Here is a 19,565-nt window from a genome sequence, read left to right as displayed (position 1 = left end):
GCAACACAAGGACATTCCCTTGGTCATTCCTAACTTTTTTTTATGTTAAACAATTTCTTGGTTGATCATTTTTGGTGACAGTGGACATGTTATTGCTGATGAATATGCCCTGACAAGGTTTTTATTGCCCAGTGTTCATTAATTTCTCTGCAATGCCAAGTTGAACAAAAATGCCTCAGGATTTTGCAACATTAAATATTACATTTTTTTCTCCTTTTGAACCTTCTCAATGTGGTTGAAAAATACACATTTGTACTCCAAAGCAACACAGCAAAATTCTCCACACCCTTACTAAAATTAAGAATTGATTTCATATTTTGGGATTTCTTCGAACTACTGAAAAATCTTGGCAACAATTTAAAACTGGAGCTGATGTAACTGTTCTTCTCAACAGATGAAGAATGAATGATAGCACTTACAGAGGGTGCAAAAAAAATCAGATTAACGTTTAATATCACTGGTGTATGTTGTGAAATTTGTCTTTGCAGCAGCAGTACAATGCAATACATCACAATAGAAAAAAGTGAATAATAATAATAATATATACTGTGTGTGTATATATATATATATATATATATATATATATATATAAAATGGTTAAATCAAATAAGTAGTGCAAAAATAGAAATAAAAATGCAGTGAGGTTGTGTTCATGGGTCCAATGTCCATTCAGAAATCTGATGGCAGGATGTTCCTAATCATTGAGTGTGTGCCTTCAGGCTTCTGTACCTCCTTCCTGATGGTAGCAATGAGAACAAGCCATGCCCTGGATGATGGGGGTCCTTAGTGATGGATGCTGCCTTTATGAGGCATTGGTTCCTTGAAGATGACCTGGATACTATGGAGGTTCAGTTATGCGGAATGGCTGGTTTGATGGGAATAGTTTTATTTGACCTAGAGGAGATTGACAGCAGATTTAATAAGGATTATAAACTTGGGGCTTAGATGGGCTGAGTAGGCAATAATTAACAATAATTATGTACAGGTAATTCATTCAGAACTTGTTTTCAGTGGTGAAGAGCTAAGACAGCAATGTTTCACCTTTATAAAGCATTGGTATGAGGATTGGAGGCGTTGGAATTATTAAAGCTACAAGGTGAGAACCAGAAAGTGAGGTCAGGTCAATACAGTTAAACTCTGCTAATCCAGTACAGTCAGGATTTTAACATTGCCGGATTACAATCACATCAAATTCACATTTTCTTTAAGTGTTAAATAATGGAATAATACATTTTCCAGTGAAGCCGGTTAAGTCTAAAGAGAACATGGGAAATGATTCCCCAATAAATTTAAAAGAAGCATGGGAAATCGATTCCGCTAAGTTCAAATAGTGTATGTAAATTAGTGCCCCAGTGGGGTGATGTAGAGTGTGGGAAGAGAGACCCCAGTGAGAAGAAAGGAAATGTGGAATTCATGTACTGTACTGAAGCGTAAAGGATGCATGAGATCTAGAACCAAGGTCAATAGTCAGAGAGTACATACATCAGTTTACAGCACACAATTAAGCTACAAAAGAAACTTCACCTAAAAATCTGGAACAACAATCTGCAGGTGGAACTCGGCAGGTTGAACAGCATCCTCAGTGGGGAACGGAAGAACTATCTGTTTCAAGTCAAAACAGTAGCATCTGGGTTTCTTCTTCAGAATGTGGGAGGAAACAGGTGTACATAGGTAAGTGTAGGTGAAAACGGGTGTATAAAGGAGAAGTCAACATGGTCACAATGAGATTGTGCAAGCATATAAATTCAGGATGGGACCCGACTCCCCGGAGTTATGTGACAGCCACTGGACCTAATTGCTCGATGATATGGAAAACGAACACAGCAGTCAATTTGTCCATAAAAGGGGCCCACAAATGTCTACCTGGTGATTATTTGGCAATAAACGCAAGAGATTTTTGCTGTTGCTGTAAACTTTGAGCAACACACACTTAACGTTGAAGGAATTCAGATGGCCAGGCAACATCTATGTAAGGAAATAAACAGTTGACGATTCAGGACCCTTCATAAGGACTGTGTATTTAGTGGCCCTGATTAAGGAATTTCTATTATGTGTCAAAGAACTATCATGGGATCTTTAAAATCCGCCTGATAGAGCATCAGAGAAACACTAGCCCTGACAATGCGGCAGTCCCTCAGCACAGCACTGGAGAATTAGTCTGAATTTCTCTTCTCGTACAGTCTGACGATATAACTTTTTGACTGGGAATCAACTGAGCAAATCTACTCTTTTATTTTAACCAAGAATTTGGTGTAATCGATGCAGCAGCCTCTTACCTATCAAATCCTTTCCCCGGCCACTTTCCGTTCACCTGCAATGAACTTCAGCGAGCCAGACAACTGCTTCTGGGCGGATGATTAACGCGAGCTCGGGGATTCCGCCGAGGCCTGAGGTTCTCGGGTCGACGTTGAGCGCAGCGCGGTCTCTTTCCGCCCCACATCCGGAGACGGAGGGCGGCAGGGGAAAGGGGCACCTGGGACACACAGAGCAAGAGAGGGAGTTGTGACCTGACACTCACTTACCTCTATACTAACAAAAAGGGGGAAGGGGTGGTATTGGACCCGCCGGTACTCGGACACCACGCCGCTGGCTCCCGGCCACAGCTTCGCCTGCACACGCCAATGCTCCCGTAGGACGTGGACAGCCCAGCATGTACTGCGCGCACATATACACGGCAGCACAGACGCAGAGAATTCTGTTCACTCAGCTGGGCATTTCAGCATCTGTGGAGAAAAGGAGCAGGGTGCAACGTTTCAAGTCAAAGACCCTTCGTCAGACCTGGGAAGTTAGTTTTCAGATGCAGTGAGTTGGAATGGATAGGACAAATGTAATATTTCTAATGGGGTGAGAACAGGACTCCGGGTATGCCGAGACTCATAAGACCTAAACAGAACATCAGGAATGCGCCAACCAAGTTGCCTGAGGTAGTGCAATTTCCCTGCGTATGGCCATATCCCTCAGTCTAAACCAGGGGTTCTTAACTTTTTAATGTCATGGACCCTTACCATTAACTGTGGGGTCCATGGACCCCAGATCTAAACTTTTCCTATGCACGTAACTGTCTAAATGTCCTTTAAATGTCATAACTGTACCTACCTCAACCACTTCTTTGACAGCAATTCTATATACTTACCACCCTGTACGTGGAAAAACTTACCCCTCCGGTCCCTTTAAAATCTTTAATCTCTCATCTCTCCCTTTAAATCTATGTCCTCTAGTTTTGTACTTCCCTTACCTGGAGAAAAGTCTGGCTTTTTATCTTATTCGTGCCCCTCCTGATTTTATAAATCTCTAGAAGGTCACGTCACAGCATCCTACGCTCCAGAGGAAAAAAGTCCTAGCCTGCTCAGCCTCGTCTTACAACCAAAGCACTCCAGTCCGAGTAATACCCTTGTAAGTCTTTTTCGCACCCTCTCTAAATTAATGGCATTCTTCCTATAGCAGGGCAACTGGAACTGTACGCAGTACTTCCAAATGTGACCTTAGAACATAAAATAGTACAGCACTGGCCAGGCCATTTAGCCCATGATGTGGTGCCAATGGTAGTGTCAATGAATAGTAAATGATCTCCTCTTGCGTATCATGCACATTCCTCTAATTCATTGATATGCATATGTCTTTCAAAAAGCCTCTTCAACTCCACCAAACTTCCTGCTTCCACTACTACTACCCCGGGTAACTCAATCCAGGCACCTACCCCTCTGAGTAAAATTTGCAGTTTGTTGTCTTTTGCACGTTGGTTGGTTGTTACTCCTGTTGGGTCTGGTCTTTCATTGATTCTGTTGTGTTTCTTGTATTCATAGAATCATAGAAATCTACAGCACATTACAGGCCCTTCAGCACACAATGTTGCGTCAACCATGTAACCTACTCTAGAAACTGCCTAGAATTATCCTACCACATAGCCCTCTATTTTTCAAAGCTCCATGTAAAGCCTCTTAAAAGACCCTATTGTAAAAGACTCTACCACTGTTGCTGGCAGTGCATTCTACACACCCACCACTCTGTGTAAAAAACTTACCTCTTACATCCCCTTTGTACCTACTTCCAAGCATGTTAAAACTATACCCTCTCATGTTAGCCATTTCAGCCCTGGCTATCCACACAATCAATCCTCTCATCATCTTATACACCTCTATCAGGTCACCTCTCATCCTCTGTCACTCCAAAGAGAAAAGGCTAAGTTCGCTCAAACTATCCTCATAAGGCATGCTCTCCAATCCAGGCAACATCATGTAAATCTCCTCTGCACTCTCTCTATAATATCCACATCCTTCCTATAGTGAGGTGACCAGAAATGAACATAGTACTCCAAGTGGGGTCTAACTAAGGTCTTGTATAGCTTTAACATCACCTCATGGCTCTTGATCTCAATCCGATGGTTGATGAAGGCCATCACACCATACGCCTTCTTAACACTGTCAACCTGCACAGCAGCTTTGAGTGTCCTATGGACACGGACCTCAAGATCTTGCTGATGCTCCACACTGCCAAGAATCTTACCATTAATAATATATTTTGTCTTCAAATTCGACATACCAAAATGAACCACTTCACACTTATTCTGGGTTGAACTCCATCTGCCACTTCTCAGCCCAGTTCTGCATCCTATCGCTATCCGGCTGTCAACTCTGACAACCCTCCAGATTATCCACAGCACCCTCAACTTTTGTGTCATCAGCAAACTTTCTAACCCACCCCTCTACGTCCTCATCCAGGTCATTTATAAAAATCACAAAGAGGAGGGGGTCCCAGAACAGATCCCTGCGGAACCCCACTGGTCACTATCCTCCATGCAGAATATGAACCATCTACAACTACCCTTTGCCTTCTGTGGGCAAGCCAATTCTGCATCCATAATGCAAGGTCTCCTTAGATCCCGTGCCTCCTTACTTTCTGACTGAGCCTTGCATGGTGATCCTTATCAAATACCTTACTGAAATCCATATACACTACATCCACTGCTCTACCGTCATCGACGTGTTTTGTTACCTACTCAAAGAATTCAATTAGGCTCGTAAGGCATGACCTCACTTGACAAAGCCATGCTGACTATCCCTAAACAGATTTTGTCTCTCCAAATGCTCATAAATCCTACCCCTCAGGATCTTTTCCAGCAACTTGCCCACCACTTAAGTAAGACTCACTGGTCTATAATTTCCTGTGTTATCTCTACTCCCTATCTTGAACAAGGGAACAACATTTGCAACCTTCAAATCCACTGGTACTTCTCCTGTCCCTATTGATGATGCAAAGATCATTGCCAAAGGCTCAGCAATCTTCTCCCTTGCTTCCCACAATAGCTTGGGGTATATCTCGTCTGGTCTCGATGACTTTTCTAACTTAATATCTTTCTAAAACTCCAGCACATCCTCTTTCTTAATGTCTATACACTCAAGCGTTTCAGTCCACTGTAAGTCACCCCCACAAATGCCAAGGTCCTTTTCACTGGTGAATACTGAAGCAAAGTATTCATTAAGTACCTCCGCTACCTCGTCCGGCTCCATGCATGTTTCACTATTGCACCTGATTGGTCCTATTCTCACACGGCTCATCCTCTTGCTCTTCACATACTTGCAGAATGCCTTGGGGTTTTCCTTAATCCTGGTCACCAAGGCCTTCTCATGGCCCCTTCTAGCTCTCCTGATTTCATCCTTGAGCTCCTTCCTGGCACCCTTGTAATTTTCTAGAGCTCTAACAGTACAGGTACCTAGTTTCTTGAACCTTTTGTAAGCTTTTCTTTTCCTCTTACTTCCTTTTCAAATCTTTTTATTGAATAAGTATACAAAAAGGTAAGCCATATAAACATTAATACAATGTTAAAATATAATAAAATTCCAGAAGGTATCAATACAAAAAAAAATACTACAATGTAACTTAAACATAAGAAACCAAGATAACATAATAGTATACTAAATTTTATATATATCAATGGAAAAAAAGAAAAAAAAAAACCCCCAAAAAAACCCACCGTGCAACTAACTAAAAGCAAAGCAAAGCAATGGGCTAACTTGAAACCAAACAGAGTTAAACTTAAAATCACGTCCTCAATCCCGACCTCCATTAAAAACAGTGAAAAAAAAACAAGGGTATATATTACATTAAATGAAAATATCGAATAAAAGGTCCCCAAATCTGTTCAAATTTAAATGAAGAATCATAAAGGTTACTTCTAATTTTCTCCAGATTCAAACATAAAATCGTCTGAGAGAACCAAAAAAAAGGTAGTTGGAGCATTAAGCTCTTTCCAATGTTGTAAAATACATCTTTTCGCCATTAAAGTAAGAAATGCAATCATTCTACGGGCTGAAGGGGAAAGATTACTAGAAATTTTAGGTAGTCCAAAGATAGCAGTAATAGGGTGAGGAGAGATATCTATATTTAATACCTTAGAAATAATATTAAAAATATCTCTCCAAAAAGTTTCCAAAGTAGGGCAAGACCAAAACATATGAGTTAAAGAGGCTATCTGCCCCGAACATCTATCACAAAAAGGATTAATATGCGAGTAAAAACGCGCTAACTTATCTTTGGACATATGTGCTCTATGAACCACTTTAAATTGAATTAGGGAATGTTTAGCACAAATAGAGGAAGTATTAACTAATTGTAAAATCTGCCCCCAATCATCCACAGAAATGGTAAGCCCCAATTCCTGTTTCCAATCTACCCTAATCTTATCAAATGGAGCTTTCCTAAGTTTCATAATAATATTATAAATCATAGCCGATGCACCTTTCTGACAAGGATTGAGGTTAATTATCGAATCTAAAATATATGTAGGAGGAAGCATTGGAAAGGAAGAAAGTATAGTACTTAGGAAATTTCTAACTTGTAAATATCTAAAAAAATGTATTCTTGATAAGTTATATTTATTAGATATTGTTCAAAAGACATAAGGGAACCATCTAAAAATAAATCCAAAAACCGTAAAATACCCTTAGTCTTCCAAGTTTGAAAAGCGCGATCCGTAAAAGAGGGAGGAAAAAATATGTTACCTAAAATAGGAATCGCTAACCTGAATTGATTAAGATCAAAAAATTTTCTGAATTGAAACCAAATGCGCAAAGCATATTTAACTATCGGGTTAGAGACCTGCTTAAGGCGTTTCGAATCAAAAGGGAGAGAGGAGCCTAAAATAGAGCCAAGTGTATAACCCTGAACAGATTGTAGTTCCAATGCTACCCATTTAGGAATAGATAGTATATCCTGATCAAGTAACCAAAATTTCATATGTCAAATATTAATAGCCCAATAATAGAATCTAAAGTTAGGTAATGCTAAACCTCCATCTCTCTTAGCTTTCTGTAAATGTATTTTACCCAGTCTCGGATTCTTATTCTGCCAAATAAATGAAGAAATTTTAGAGTCAACTTTGTCAAAGAAAGACTTTGGAACAAAAATTGGTAATGCCTGAAACACATATAAAAATTTTGGCAAAAAAAACATCTTAACTGCATTAATACGACCAATCAAAGTTAAATATAAGGGAAACCATTTAGATGAAAGTTGAGTAATATGGTCTATTAATGGTAAAAAGTTAATCTTAAATAAATCTTTATATTTACAAGTAATTTTAATCCCAAGATAAGAAAAATAATTATCAATCAATTTAAATGGGAATTTATAATATAAGGGAAGATGTTTATTAATCGGAAAGAGTTCACTCTTACTAAGATTTAATTTATAACCTGAAAAAAAACCAAATTGTGCTAATAACTCTAAAACAGCAGGAATGGATTTCTCAGGATTAGAAATATATAAAAGTAAATCATCAGCATAGAGTGATAATTTATGGGACTTTAATCCCCGAGTTATCCCAGTAATATTTGAAGATTCTCGAATGGCAATTGCAAGAGGTTCTAATGCAATATCAAATAATAGGGGACTAAGAGGACAGCCTTCTCGAGTGCCTCGAAAGAGAGGAAAAAAAGGTGAGTTTAAAGAGTTAGTACGGACCGAGGCTACAGGGGAATGATATAACAGTTTAATCCAGGATATAAATTTCAAGCTAAAATTCTACTCTATCAGAAGCTTTCTCGGCGTCTAAAGAAATAACACACTCAGGAACATTTTGTGAGGGAGTATAAACGATATTTAACAATGTACGAATATTATAAAAAGAATAACGACCTTTAATAAAACCCGTTTGGTCTTCCGAAATAATAGAAGGGAGTACTTTTTCTAGTCTATTTGCTAATAACTTAGAAAAAACTTTAGAATCAACATTTAATAGAGATATTGGTCTATAAGATGCACATTGAGCAGGGTCTTTATCCTTCTTTAGTATTAAAGAAATTGACGCTCTATTAAAAGATTCAGGAAGTTTACCAAGTTTCAAAGAAGCCTCAAAAACCCTACAGAGCCAAGGAATCAATAAAGAAGCAAAACATTTATAAAATTCAACGGTAAACCCATCCGGGCCAGGAGCTTTCCCCAGATTCATAGAAAAAATAACATTCTTAATCTCATCCATAGTAATGGAAGTATCTAATATAGAAGACATATCCTGTGAAATCTGAGGGAAGTCTAACTTATCTAAAAAATCATTCATATATTTAGAATCTCGAGGAGACTCTGATTGATATAAAGAAGAATAAAAATCACAAAAGGTTTGATTAATCCCCACATGATCCAGTATCAATCGATCATTTTGGTTATAAATCTGATTGATTTGAGATTTAACATAATTAGATTTCAATTGATTAGCCAGCAGCTTGCCAATTTTGTCACTGTGAACATAAAATTCACTTCTTGTTTTCTTTAATTGGTTTACAATCGAGGACGAGAGTAGTAAACTGTGCTCCATTTGAAGTTCAGTTCTTTGTTTGTATAACTCCTCAGAAGGAGCCATAACATATTTCTTATCAATTTCCTTAATCTTGTCCACAATTGCCATCTCCTTCTGCTTCTGTTTCTTCCTCAAAGCAGCAGAATACGAAATAATCTGACCACGAATATAGGCTTTCAAAGTGTCCCAAAGAGTGTTAACCGAAATATCCTCTGTATGATTAATTGTAAAAAAAAGCTCAATCTGTTCATTCATAAAGTTAACAAAGTCCGAGTCCTGAAGCAACAGCGAATTAAAACGCCATTGTCTATTATTTTGTATATTGGCCATAATTTTAATAGAAAGCTTAAGTGGAGCATGATCCGAAATGGTTATAGAATCATAATCACATTTAATCACTGAAGGAATAAGACGAGAATCAACAAAAAAATAATCAATTCTTGAATAGGAATGATGAACATGTGAAAAGAAGGAAAAATCTTTTTCCTGAGGATGCAGAAAACGCCAGATGTCCGTCGACCCAGAATCAGAAAGGAAAAAGTTAATCAAAGTTGCAGATTTATTAGGTAAGGTCCGAAAAGGAGCCGAACGGTCCAAAGCTGGAGACAGACAGGTATTAAGATCTCCGCCCCAGATCAATGAAAACTCGTTCAAATTCGGAAACTGATTAAACAATGATTTATAAAATTCCGGACAATCCATATTAGGAGCATAAACATTAACCAAAACTACTTTTTTATTAAATAGTAAACCACTAACCAATAAAAATCTACCATTCGGATCAGAAATAATATCCTGTTGTATAAAAGTAACTGAGGAATCTATGAAAATAGAGACGCCTCGAATCTTAGCATTGGAGTTCGAATGAAATTGTTGTCCCTTCCAGAATTTAAAAAAACGTAGTCTGTCCCCCCTCCGTACATGGGTCTCTTGTAAAAATAAAATTTGTGCTTTAAGTCTCCGGAACAGTTTAAAAACTTTTTTCCTTTTAATAGGATGATTAAGACCGTTAGTATTCCAGGAGACAAAATTAATAATAGACTCCATAAATCCTAAAGTCAACCCACAGCGAGGAGGATTGACGATAGGCTCGACCCACGAACCCGGAGAGGAAACAGAACATACAAAAGATACCGGGAAAAAGGACGCAACCAGTACTTCAATAATGTATATAGCCCAAAGAGAAAAAAACTAAAACGTGAAGCCCCTCCCGCCACCCTCCACCCCAAGACCCCAAGGCAAAATCTAAAGCAGACCCGCCCGAAAGAAGCAAGCGCTAATACTACCCCCATGACTTCCGGTATACGCTCCCTAAAAAAAAGGTATAAATATGAAAAAGATCAGCTAATTGTAAAACAGTAAAAAAGTAAAAAAAAAAGGTAACTCAATTAAAATACACACACAACAGAACAAAAGCCAGAAAACATATATTAAAAAAAAACCACAATAAACCCCAAACCCATGAATAGACAAAACAACAAGAAAAAATAAGATTATTAACATAAACTAATTATAAAAAGCAAAACAAAATAAAATTTAAAAACTACAAAATTTAAGACCACACAGGAAATACGTAAGATGACAAAAAGGAAGTAACCACCCAGAATCCCCTGGGAGAAGAAAGAAATGATGCAGTTAAAAAGAAAGTTTAGCAACCATATTAAGAAATCAAAAATAAACTTTTCTGCCCAAATAGGGCTCGAAAAAGTTAAAACCAACCAATTCACAGCCTCCGATCAACGGAGATTCTTTTCCTCTTAACTAGATTTTCGACGTCCTTTGTACACTATAGTTCTTTTACCCTACCATCCTTTCCCTGCCTCAATGGAACATACCCATGCAGAACGCCATGCAAATGTTACCTGAGCATTTGCCACATCTCTGCTGTACATTTCCCTGAGAACATCTGCTTCCAATTTATGTTCCCAAGTTCCTGCCTAATAGTATCATATTTCCCCCTACCCCAATTAAATGTTTTCACAAATTGTCTGCTCCTATCCCTCTCCAGCACTATGGTAAAGGAGATAAGAGTTATTTCTAACTATGCGTCGTTAGTCCTGACGAAGGGTCTCGGCCTGAAACGTCGACTGCACCTCTTCCTACAGATGCTGCCTGGCCTGCTGCGCAGTTAGTCCTGACGAAGGGTCTCGGCCTGAAACGTCGACTGCACCTCTTCCTACAGATGCTGCCTGGCCTGCTGCGTTCACCAGCAACTTTGATGTGTGTTGCTTGAATTTCCAGCATCTGCAGAATTCCTGTTGTTTGAGATAAGAGTTATGATCACTACCTCCAAAATGCTCTCCCACCGAGAGACTGACAGCTGACTAGGTTCATTTACCAATACCAGATCAAGTACAGCCTCTTCTCTAATTGGCTTATCTACATATTGAGTCAGGAACACACCTAACAAACTCCATCCCACCTTAACCCCTTGCTCTGAGGAGATGCCAGTCAATATTGGGAAAGTTAAAATCGCCCATCACACAACCCTAGTATTATTGCATCGTTCCAGAATCTGCCTCCCTATCTGCTCCTCGATGCCTCTGTTACTATTGGGGGAAAGTCTATAAAAACACCCAGTAGAGTTATTGCCCCCTTCCTGTTTCTAACTTCCACCCACAATGACTCAGTAGACAATCCCTCCATGACTTAAGTATTTACTATGAATGCTCACAAGAAACTGACTCTCAGGATTGTATAGGTGACTTTGATAATAAAATTTACTTTGAACTTTGAAAAACAATGAGGGAGCAAAAGACAAGCTGCTAACAGAACTTAGTGTGTCAGGCAACATCTATAGAGGGAAATCAATGATGAGTCCAAATGAAGCATCTCAACCTGAAACATTGACTGTCCATTTTCTTCTACAGATGCTGCCTGACCCACTCACTGAGTTCTAACAGCAGATTTTTTGCTCCACATTCCAGTATATGCAGTTTCTTGTGTCTCCAAAACAATAAGTGAAGCAGTGCTGAAGCCAAAAGGAGAATACTGAAAATGCACAGTCAATCAGGCAGTATCTGTGGAGAGAGAAACATGGAGATAATAATATAAATTACAGCATAAATGATGCAAATGAAGAGAACAAGTTACCTGGAATTGTTGAAATTGTCTTTGAGTCCCGATGGCTAAAATTTTGAAACAGTAGACTAGGTGCAGTTCAGCAAGTGAATTTTGAGCCTCATTGGAAAAATGCAGGCCCAGTGGTTCAGAGGTGAGCAGAAAAATAAAGCACTGGTTTGTCTTGAAAGGAAGTATTCTTCAGCACAATCACTATAGAGATCATATTATGAGCATCCAAATGCAATACATTAGATTGGAAATGTCAGTGAATCACTGCTTCACCTGCAAGAATCATTTAGGTTTTGGGATGATAGGAAGGGAAAAAGTAAAAGAGTAGGCATTGTATTTCCTGTCATTGCACTGTCATGAGAATGAGAGTAGTTGGCAGTGATGGAACAGCAGATTAGGAAGTGGAGACACAAGAGAAACTGTAGACGCTAGAAATCTGGGACAATTCCCCGAAGAAGACCAGAAAGTTGTTCAGTTATAATGCTGAAAAGGGAAGGGAAGAAAATACCATAAGACACAGAAGCAGAAAAGGGTCATTCAGCCTATTGATCTGCTCTATCATTCAATCAGGACTGATTTATTATCCCTCTCAACTCTATTCTCTGGCCTTCTCCCCATCACCTTTGATGCCCTTACTAATCAAAACCCTATCAACCTCCACTTTAAACATATTAAATGATAAGGCCTCCACAAATAGCAATGAATTCCACAGGTTCACCATTCTCTGACTAAAGAAATTCCTCCTCATCTCTGTCCTCGTATTCTGAGGTTGTGCTCCCAGTCATAGACTCCCCCGGTATTATAAAAGCATGGAAAAAGGGCAATGTTACGATGGTCACAGGGGATTTCAATATGCAGGTAGATTGAGAAAATCAGGTTGGTCTTGGATCCCAAGAGAAAGACTTTATAGAATGCCCCACAAGATGGTAATTTAGAGCAACTTATGGTTGAGACCATTAAGGAAAAGGCTTGATTTTCGCTTGGTGATTTAATCTCATTGAAGATGAGTCTCATTGCCGTCAAATGTAACGGCTGGTAGAGTGAAAACTAAGATGCTTTATCCTTGTTCTGGCTGTGGGACAGAAGACAACAGCAGAAGTGTACGAAGTAGATGAGACACAGCCAATAGCTCTATTACTGTTTTGCCTGGCTGATCACTTTGTAAAACATTTTCTTTCAGAGTGTAGATGCAACTCAGACCCCTGAAATCAATCACTTTTATCCTCAGTCCCACTCCCACTCTAACCTGCCCATCTGTGGCCTCCTACGCCATTCCAACAATGTCCAATGCTAGCATGATAAACAGCATCTCAACTTCCAAAGAGGACTTTAAGACTTATTATCAGATTTAATATTATCAGTTAAGATGGATCCCCAGGAATGCAGTACTCCTTCAGCGCTGCATCAGAGACACGACCTGGACCACAATTGGTTAATAATCAACAAACTGGAATCGTGTTTTCAAATCGGTTTGATCAGATCTTGTGTAATAAGTCTGCAGTGACAGGTAAAGAGTTATCAAAATAATAATTTTATATTGACAGCAAGGAAAGAGAATTCAGTGGCTCAGTTTATATGAAAATAAATTTAACTCTTCCCACAAACCTATTGTCTGGGGAATTGAATTACAGCCACTGCTTAAAATACTTGATTTTCCCAATTTTGATTTTGGGTATTAACAAAGTAGTAAGTTGCCTTTCCCAGAAAGCTGAGGATACAAGAACAGGTTAGAATAACAGGTTTCCTCTGATGACAGAGTCACTGACTTTCTAGAAGTACAAACCAGCAACTTTTGTGAATACTCATGCCAGTTGACATATTGCTTTACTTGATGCAAACACAAGAAAATCTGCAGATGCTGGAAATTCAAGCAACACACACAAAACGCTGGCGGAACGCAGCAGACCAAGCAGCACCTATAGGAAGAAGCACAGCTGACGTTTTGGGCCAAGACCCTTTGTGAGTCCTGATGAAGGGCCTCGGCCTGAAACGTTGACTGTGCTTCTTCCTATAGGTGCTGCCTGGCCTGCTGTGTTCCACCAGCATTTTGTGCTTTACTTGATTTCGGCTTTAGAACATAACCCCATTAGAACTTGATTCAAGGCATTTTGATTGTAATATCCTCAATTGTACAATACCTTCCACTCCATGATGGCAACTGTTTCACAGAAAAAGAAAGGTATTTTCAGAAGTGTCTTTTTAGGATAGGCCAAATGCTCTGAATTTCTACCACTGGATTATTTTGTTTTCTCTGTCATTTTGTTTTGATGAAAATATTGAGTAATGAAACCTATTCAATGGGTTGTTGCATACGAACAGTACATTAAAATATAATGAATTCGGTTATTTATTAGATTCTTTTTAAAATTAAAAGGTAACAACTTTAAATAGCAACATGAAATTTCTTGTACAGGCAAGACAATTCAACTCACTTGTACTTACATCAAAGCCTGTCGGTCACTAATTCAAACAGCTATTGCCTCCATTTTACAGAGGTACACAAACATCTACTCAGTGGTTAGTGTTTTATTAGATAATGATGAAAAGGAAAAGACTTAACATATTACATTACAACAGATTTCATCAAAAAATTCTGTATTACTAAAATCTCAAGTTTTTTGTTTCTTGAAAACAAGCAGGTGATTGTCACAGTACAATCTGTATTTTAGCTATTTGGCTGTTTAACAGCAAGACAAAAAACAACATTGGCTCTATCAGCAAATGAAATGCAAAATGTTCATGTGATTGTACATTGAAATACAATTTTTTTTTAACAGCAAATAGTGTAGCTTCCAGTGCTCATTAATCGCATGTCCTTGCATTCCCACATGAGACAAAGATCCTCCAGTTACACAGGCTGGTGCATTCCAGAATTAATGCTTTAAATATTTACACAATATGGTCAACTTTGGACTAAAATACCTCATCACTCCCTTGAATATCTGTTTTTTATATGAAGTACATGACTTACTGGTTAAAAAGTTAATTAACTATGGAAGTGAATGTAACACACACAGTATATTGTAACACTTCTTTCAAGCTTTATCTCAGTAGGTCCCAATATCCCACCTGTGATGCTTCTTAATTTGAAAGTGGCATTTCTAATTTAGAGGTATTTGTAATTGATGCCAATACTAGTAAGTTAATAATACAGACAGACAGACCCTTCCCTACAATTAAACTGGTCTGATTAATAAATGTAGAACCCATTTACTTTAAGCCCAGGTGACCTGACGGAATGTATATATACAACATAGAGTCTTGGAACAATCCAGTGGTCTCTGATATGAGTCTTCTGATAGATGAAAACCAGTGCTGTGAGCATTAATCAACCAGGTCATTAATAACTAGGCTCATTTCTAATCCAGAACCGGTGTAGCCCTTAGACCTGCAATGCATCTTAAAAGATGAAGACAACTTTCGATGACAAGTCAACCACAAGAATAAAACATATCAAAATTACCCGACCACAGTAAAACTCCTGCATGATGATTGCAAACATGGAAACTGTTTGTAGTGATTGAAATCTGAAGTTATTATGGGCTCAACAGCATTAATTGCTCATAAAGTTTATAGACAATCTTCATTACGCAGCTGTATAACAAATTGCACTCTCAAATACAACATTCTTAGAATCAATTATCGTGATACTTTTCAATCATCACATTTGAGGCAATGATAGGAAGACACTACACTAGAACAAAAAAATGCTTGGTTCATCCATTTTTAAATTTAACATCACTCATGAAAACTATCCTATCAACTCTGAAAATCACTTTTATCCTTTGCTTTAGAGGCCCTCATTTCTTTCATGCTACATAACTTTATATTAATTTTGACACCATTTTCATATGACTCAATACAATGACACTTACTCAGTGCCACTTGTGTAAAAATGTTTGTGTGATGAATTACCAATGTCAATTTGAACACATGCGATAGGAATTAAGTATAGAATGTACTGCCTTCCTTGGAGAAATCAAGTGTACCAACAGTAACTACTGCTGTCCTAACCAAGATGTAAGGATTAGGACCAAGGTGACATGTGCTTTCTATTAAACTACCTACAATGTTTTGTTCACCAGTAAATACAACTGCAAAATTCGTGCACAAACTTAGCATGTTGCTTTCAAATCAAATGTTACTAAAAAACACAAGTGACTTTTAGTGACCTATATCCAATATTCATATCTCGCACTAATATGGAAGAAATAAATCTTAGTGCAAATTTTAGTATAACCACATGGATGCTTAATTCAACAGGAAAATTCACTGTTTCAGAAAGCACCTGCAAATTTTTGAAACCCTCTTGTGTTTCTGTGGTGGATCAATGGAAGGACACCAGTAATCAACTTGAAATCCTATTAATAGATGCAATTGAACAACAGTGCAACAATTTAAAACGTACGATATTCACAGCACCAAGTCTAAACTATTACAGATTGGCTTGTCATTGGTAGTGCAATGAAAAGAATGAAAATTTCTACTACATCCAGAAGCTGCTTTGAGCTATCTCTCAGACATGAAATATGACAGTCCATGCTTCATTTTACTCTGTAAAAAAAAAAATCAAAGTAGTATACATGACTGGTCCAGTGGTGGCAATCAGCTGTTTCCTATTGCTGGTAGCTTCCGTACTGTGCCTACAAGGAAGAAAAAAAAAACCCAACATCAATAAATTTTCAATGAAATTGATAGAACAAATACAATTATATGGAATTAGCAGTAATGACTGCCTTAATCACTTTTTTTTTGCTGAATATTTTGCAGCTCAGCTGTATGTACTCTTAACATCAAAACAGTAGGTGACAAACTGAAAAGAAATACTTCCTGTAGGATTTGTAGTACTTGTCAAATTCTCTTGTAAGTCTTCAGCTTGAGACATAAAACACTTTTTTATATTTTGTTACATGCAGAACAGTACTCAGCAAATTTTGTCTCCTGATTAGCAGAGGCAATTGCAGACTGTCTTGTATGAGTGCCCAGAAACATCTACGATCACAGTCATAAGCCAAAAATTAAATATGATAATCTTAAAAAGTCTGCATTATAAATAAAGGAGTATATCAACAATGAGAAATATAATGAATGAAATTGCTCTGGGAAACTGAAAGAGTTTCTTCGTTAAATAGCATTGACTGATCTCAGTAATTGGCACAGTTTGATTGAACAAGGACAGGCGGAAATAAAAAGTCACTGTTCCTGATCATTCTTTGGTAACCCTTGCTGGAAAATCATTTTCTTTTTCAAGAGAGGAGGATCTAGTGTATGTGATTCATTCTTCTGAAACAACCATCACTGTCCAAAGTCACAGTGAAAAGCCATCTTCTTTCACCTATGTTTTAAAAATTAATGAAGTCTCTGGATGTAAATAATGCCATCAAGGCCAATTTATGTTGCCCTAATGAAGGCAAGATAAGAATACAATCAGAATCAGAGAAATTTCCTCTGTGATTAAATATAACTTTGTCAGTTAGACTTGGACATGTGATGAAGGACATCTGCAGTCTAGGCCTCCATTCCACTCTCCACGCTCGAAAGCTAGTGGCATGGACGTATGATGAAGGACATCCGTAGTTGTCAAGTTCTGTGGATCAGGACCAGGTGGCACCCGGGTCATCAGGTCCCGGGATCAAATATCTATACGAGCAAAATGCACAAGGACAGATGACCTCCTTTGTTCACGAGTTGGTGAGTCTGGGGTTTAAGGCCTGCAGTTCGGGATCCTTTCATCAGCTAGTCCTGGGGCCAATACCAAAGATCAAAGTCCGATGGCTGAAGCACAAGGTGTATGAATCTGAGAGTCCACTGGGGAAGTTGGAGACCTATTGTCTACATGTCTGGATGCCTGGAAGTCTGTCCTGCGGTTCGAGGCCTGTCTGTGAGTGTGAGTGGGTGGGAGGAAAGGGACTTGCTTTATCTGCTGTTGTTTGGTTGCTTGTTGTGTTCTATTTTTATGTTCTGAGTTGTTCTGCTAAACATTGTGGGCATGATATGTTGATACTGAAATATGTGGCAACGTTTGTGGGTTGCCCCCAGCACATAAGATGTGCTGGTTGTTAACACAATGACACAGTACACTGTATGTTTTGATGTACATGTGACAAGTAGAATAATCTGAATCTAGAATATGTGGTTTGCCAGACCTCGTCAATGTGCAATAAAGAAGCAATCATGTTGCTATCAGATGAGAATTGCAGATGCTCTCCTTAAAATAGTTTTGTTGAAAGAGTTGGGTCTTTAGTACAATTCCACTGTTTCACAGTTGCTTTAATTGACATAAATTAATTACATTTTTATATTTACATTATTTTTAAACTGAATTTTAATTTTTAAAACTGATATGGTTGACTTTGAACGAATGTTCTCTATATTATCAATCCTCAATCAAATGTACTAATTGCATGAAATAATAAGCCAGTTACAATATTTAACTCTATTGAAGTCAATAGAAACAACTACAACAAATTTCAAAATAGGTACAACCCAAATGGATTAACTATATTGCATGATTGGTACATGCAAATGAAAAAAAATTTCTACTTACCATTACACACCATTTATAAATTTTATATAAGCCACCATTGGTTCAAAGGTACATCACTGTTAAAATATCCTTTATCTAATGCTGGTAGAGTTTTGTAACTCTTAAAACTTTTGCACACATCTCTAGCTTTCTGCAGTATTTGACTGCAAAAAATTTAAACATTGCTGGCTATAAATCATAAATAATATATTTATTCTATAAACATATTTCAAAAGCTCATTATGTACCCTTTCAACAAAAGGAAAATGTTACTTCTATTTCTCTTTTCACACGTTGCATGACCTGATGAGTATTCCTAGCATTTTCTAATTGCTTATATCAGATTTCCAGCATTCTTTTTTTTGCTTTTTGATGACTGTTTAATTCATTGCCGCTTCTCTTCCAGAAAATACCAGTTTGAAGCAGCTCTACTCCTTTCTCTGAAATAATTTATGTTTACTCTTCCTCATCTTGTTCTCCTCCCAGTTTTTGGTTTATTTGCTGGCTTTGAAAAAGTTTTGATGACAAATGACCTGAAATGTTTACTCCATGCATGCAGCTGAATTATTCCAGCATTATTTCTCCAGATGCCTAGCATCTGCAACTTTATACTTTGTGACAGCACCTAACAGCTATCAAGATATAAAATAGCTAAATATCTATCACTTCCCTTGTTCAAAATCAGGAACTTACTATTACTGCATGCAAGAATTTGCAGAGCTAAAGCAATCTTGCAAAAGTTCTCTATCTCAGCTTTTACTGGTTATCCAAAAGGGCTGGTTTAAAATACACAACATGCATCTTACAACTTACTGACATACAACTTGATGGTCAATGCCTTCAAATATACTTCCTTTGCTACCTGATAAGTTATTAACTTTGGAGACTCACTGTGTGAAGAAACTGCTATACAGAGCCCCTCTCATATCTCTAACATAGCATAAAGGAATACAGCAATCCTAATTTCAAGCTGCATTGTTCAAAATAAGTTCTGCACTGCAAACAATGAAATTCAATCTTAACACATATTTCAATGAACTCAATTAAATGGTGCAAACAATAAAATGTTCTTTATTAGGATATGAAAATGTAAATATTTTTCGCTTGGATTACAACATGGGAAGTGTTAACAAGGTAAAAAAAGATGGCAGTAAATCAGATTGCTCTCAGGTATAT

General features: G+C 37.8%; 2 protein-coding genes across 8 annotated transcripts in view; both read right to left on the bottom strand.

Annotated features, from left to right (window-relative positions):
• mtg2 (mitochondrial ribosome-associated GTPase 2) overlaps nucleotides 1-2,639 on the bottom strand; it is a 28,388-nt gene extending 25,749 nt beyond the window's left edge. Inside the window, exons 1-2 of one of the 4 annotated variants that reach the window (XM_063074437.1) lie at nucleotides 2,523-2,639; nucleotides 1,525-1,638 (exon numbers count right to left, since the gene is read on the bottom strand). The gene's annotated coding sequence lies outside the window, so the exon portion shown is untranslated. Of the gene's footprint in view, nucleotides 1-1,524; nucleotides 1,639-2,276 lie in introns of all 4 variants that reach the window. The other 3 variants (XM_063074420.1, XM_063074428.1, XM_063074409.1) reach the window with 3 other exon arrangements.
• Nucleotides 2,640-14,207: 11,568 nt separating this feature from the next.
• The window catches only part of LOC134342727 (calcium-responsive transactivator-like), a 99,643-nt gene continuing 94,285 nt past the window's right edge, over nucleotides 14,208-19,565 (bottom strand). For all 4 annotated transcript variants that reach the window (XM_063041203.1, XM_063041206.1, XM_063041205.1 and 1 more), the window contains one exon: nucleotides 14,208-16,506. In XM_063041203.1, the coding sequence (XP_062897273.1) occupies nucleotides 16,469-16,506 (38 nt within the window). In that variant the 3' untranslated portion in view covers nucleotides 14,208-16,468. The remainder of the gene's footprint in view (nucleotides 16,507-19,565) is intronic.

This window comes from Mobula hypostoma, chromosome 2, assembly GCF_963921235.1.
Source record: "Mobula hypostoma chromosome 2, sMobHyp1.1, whole genome shotgun sequence".
Taxonomy (NCBI): Eukaryota; Metazoa; Chordata; class Chondrichthyes; order Myliobatiformes; family Myliobatidae; genus Mobula; species Mobula hypostoma.
The sequence above is the reverse complement of the archived record's forward strand: the minus strand, read 5'-3'. Positions and strand labels throughout refer to the sequence as shown.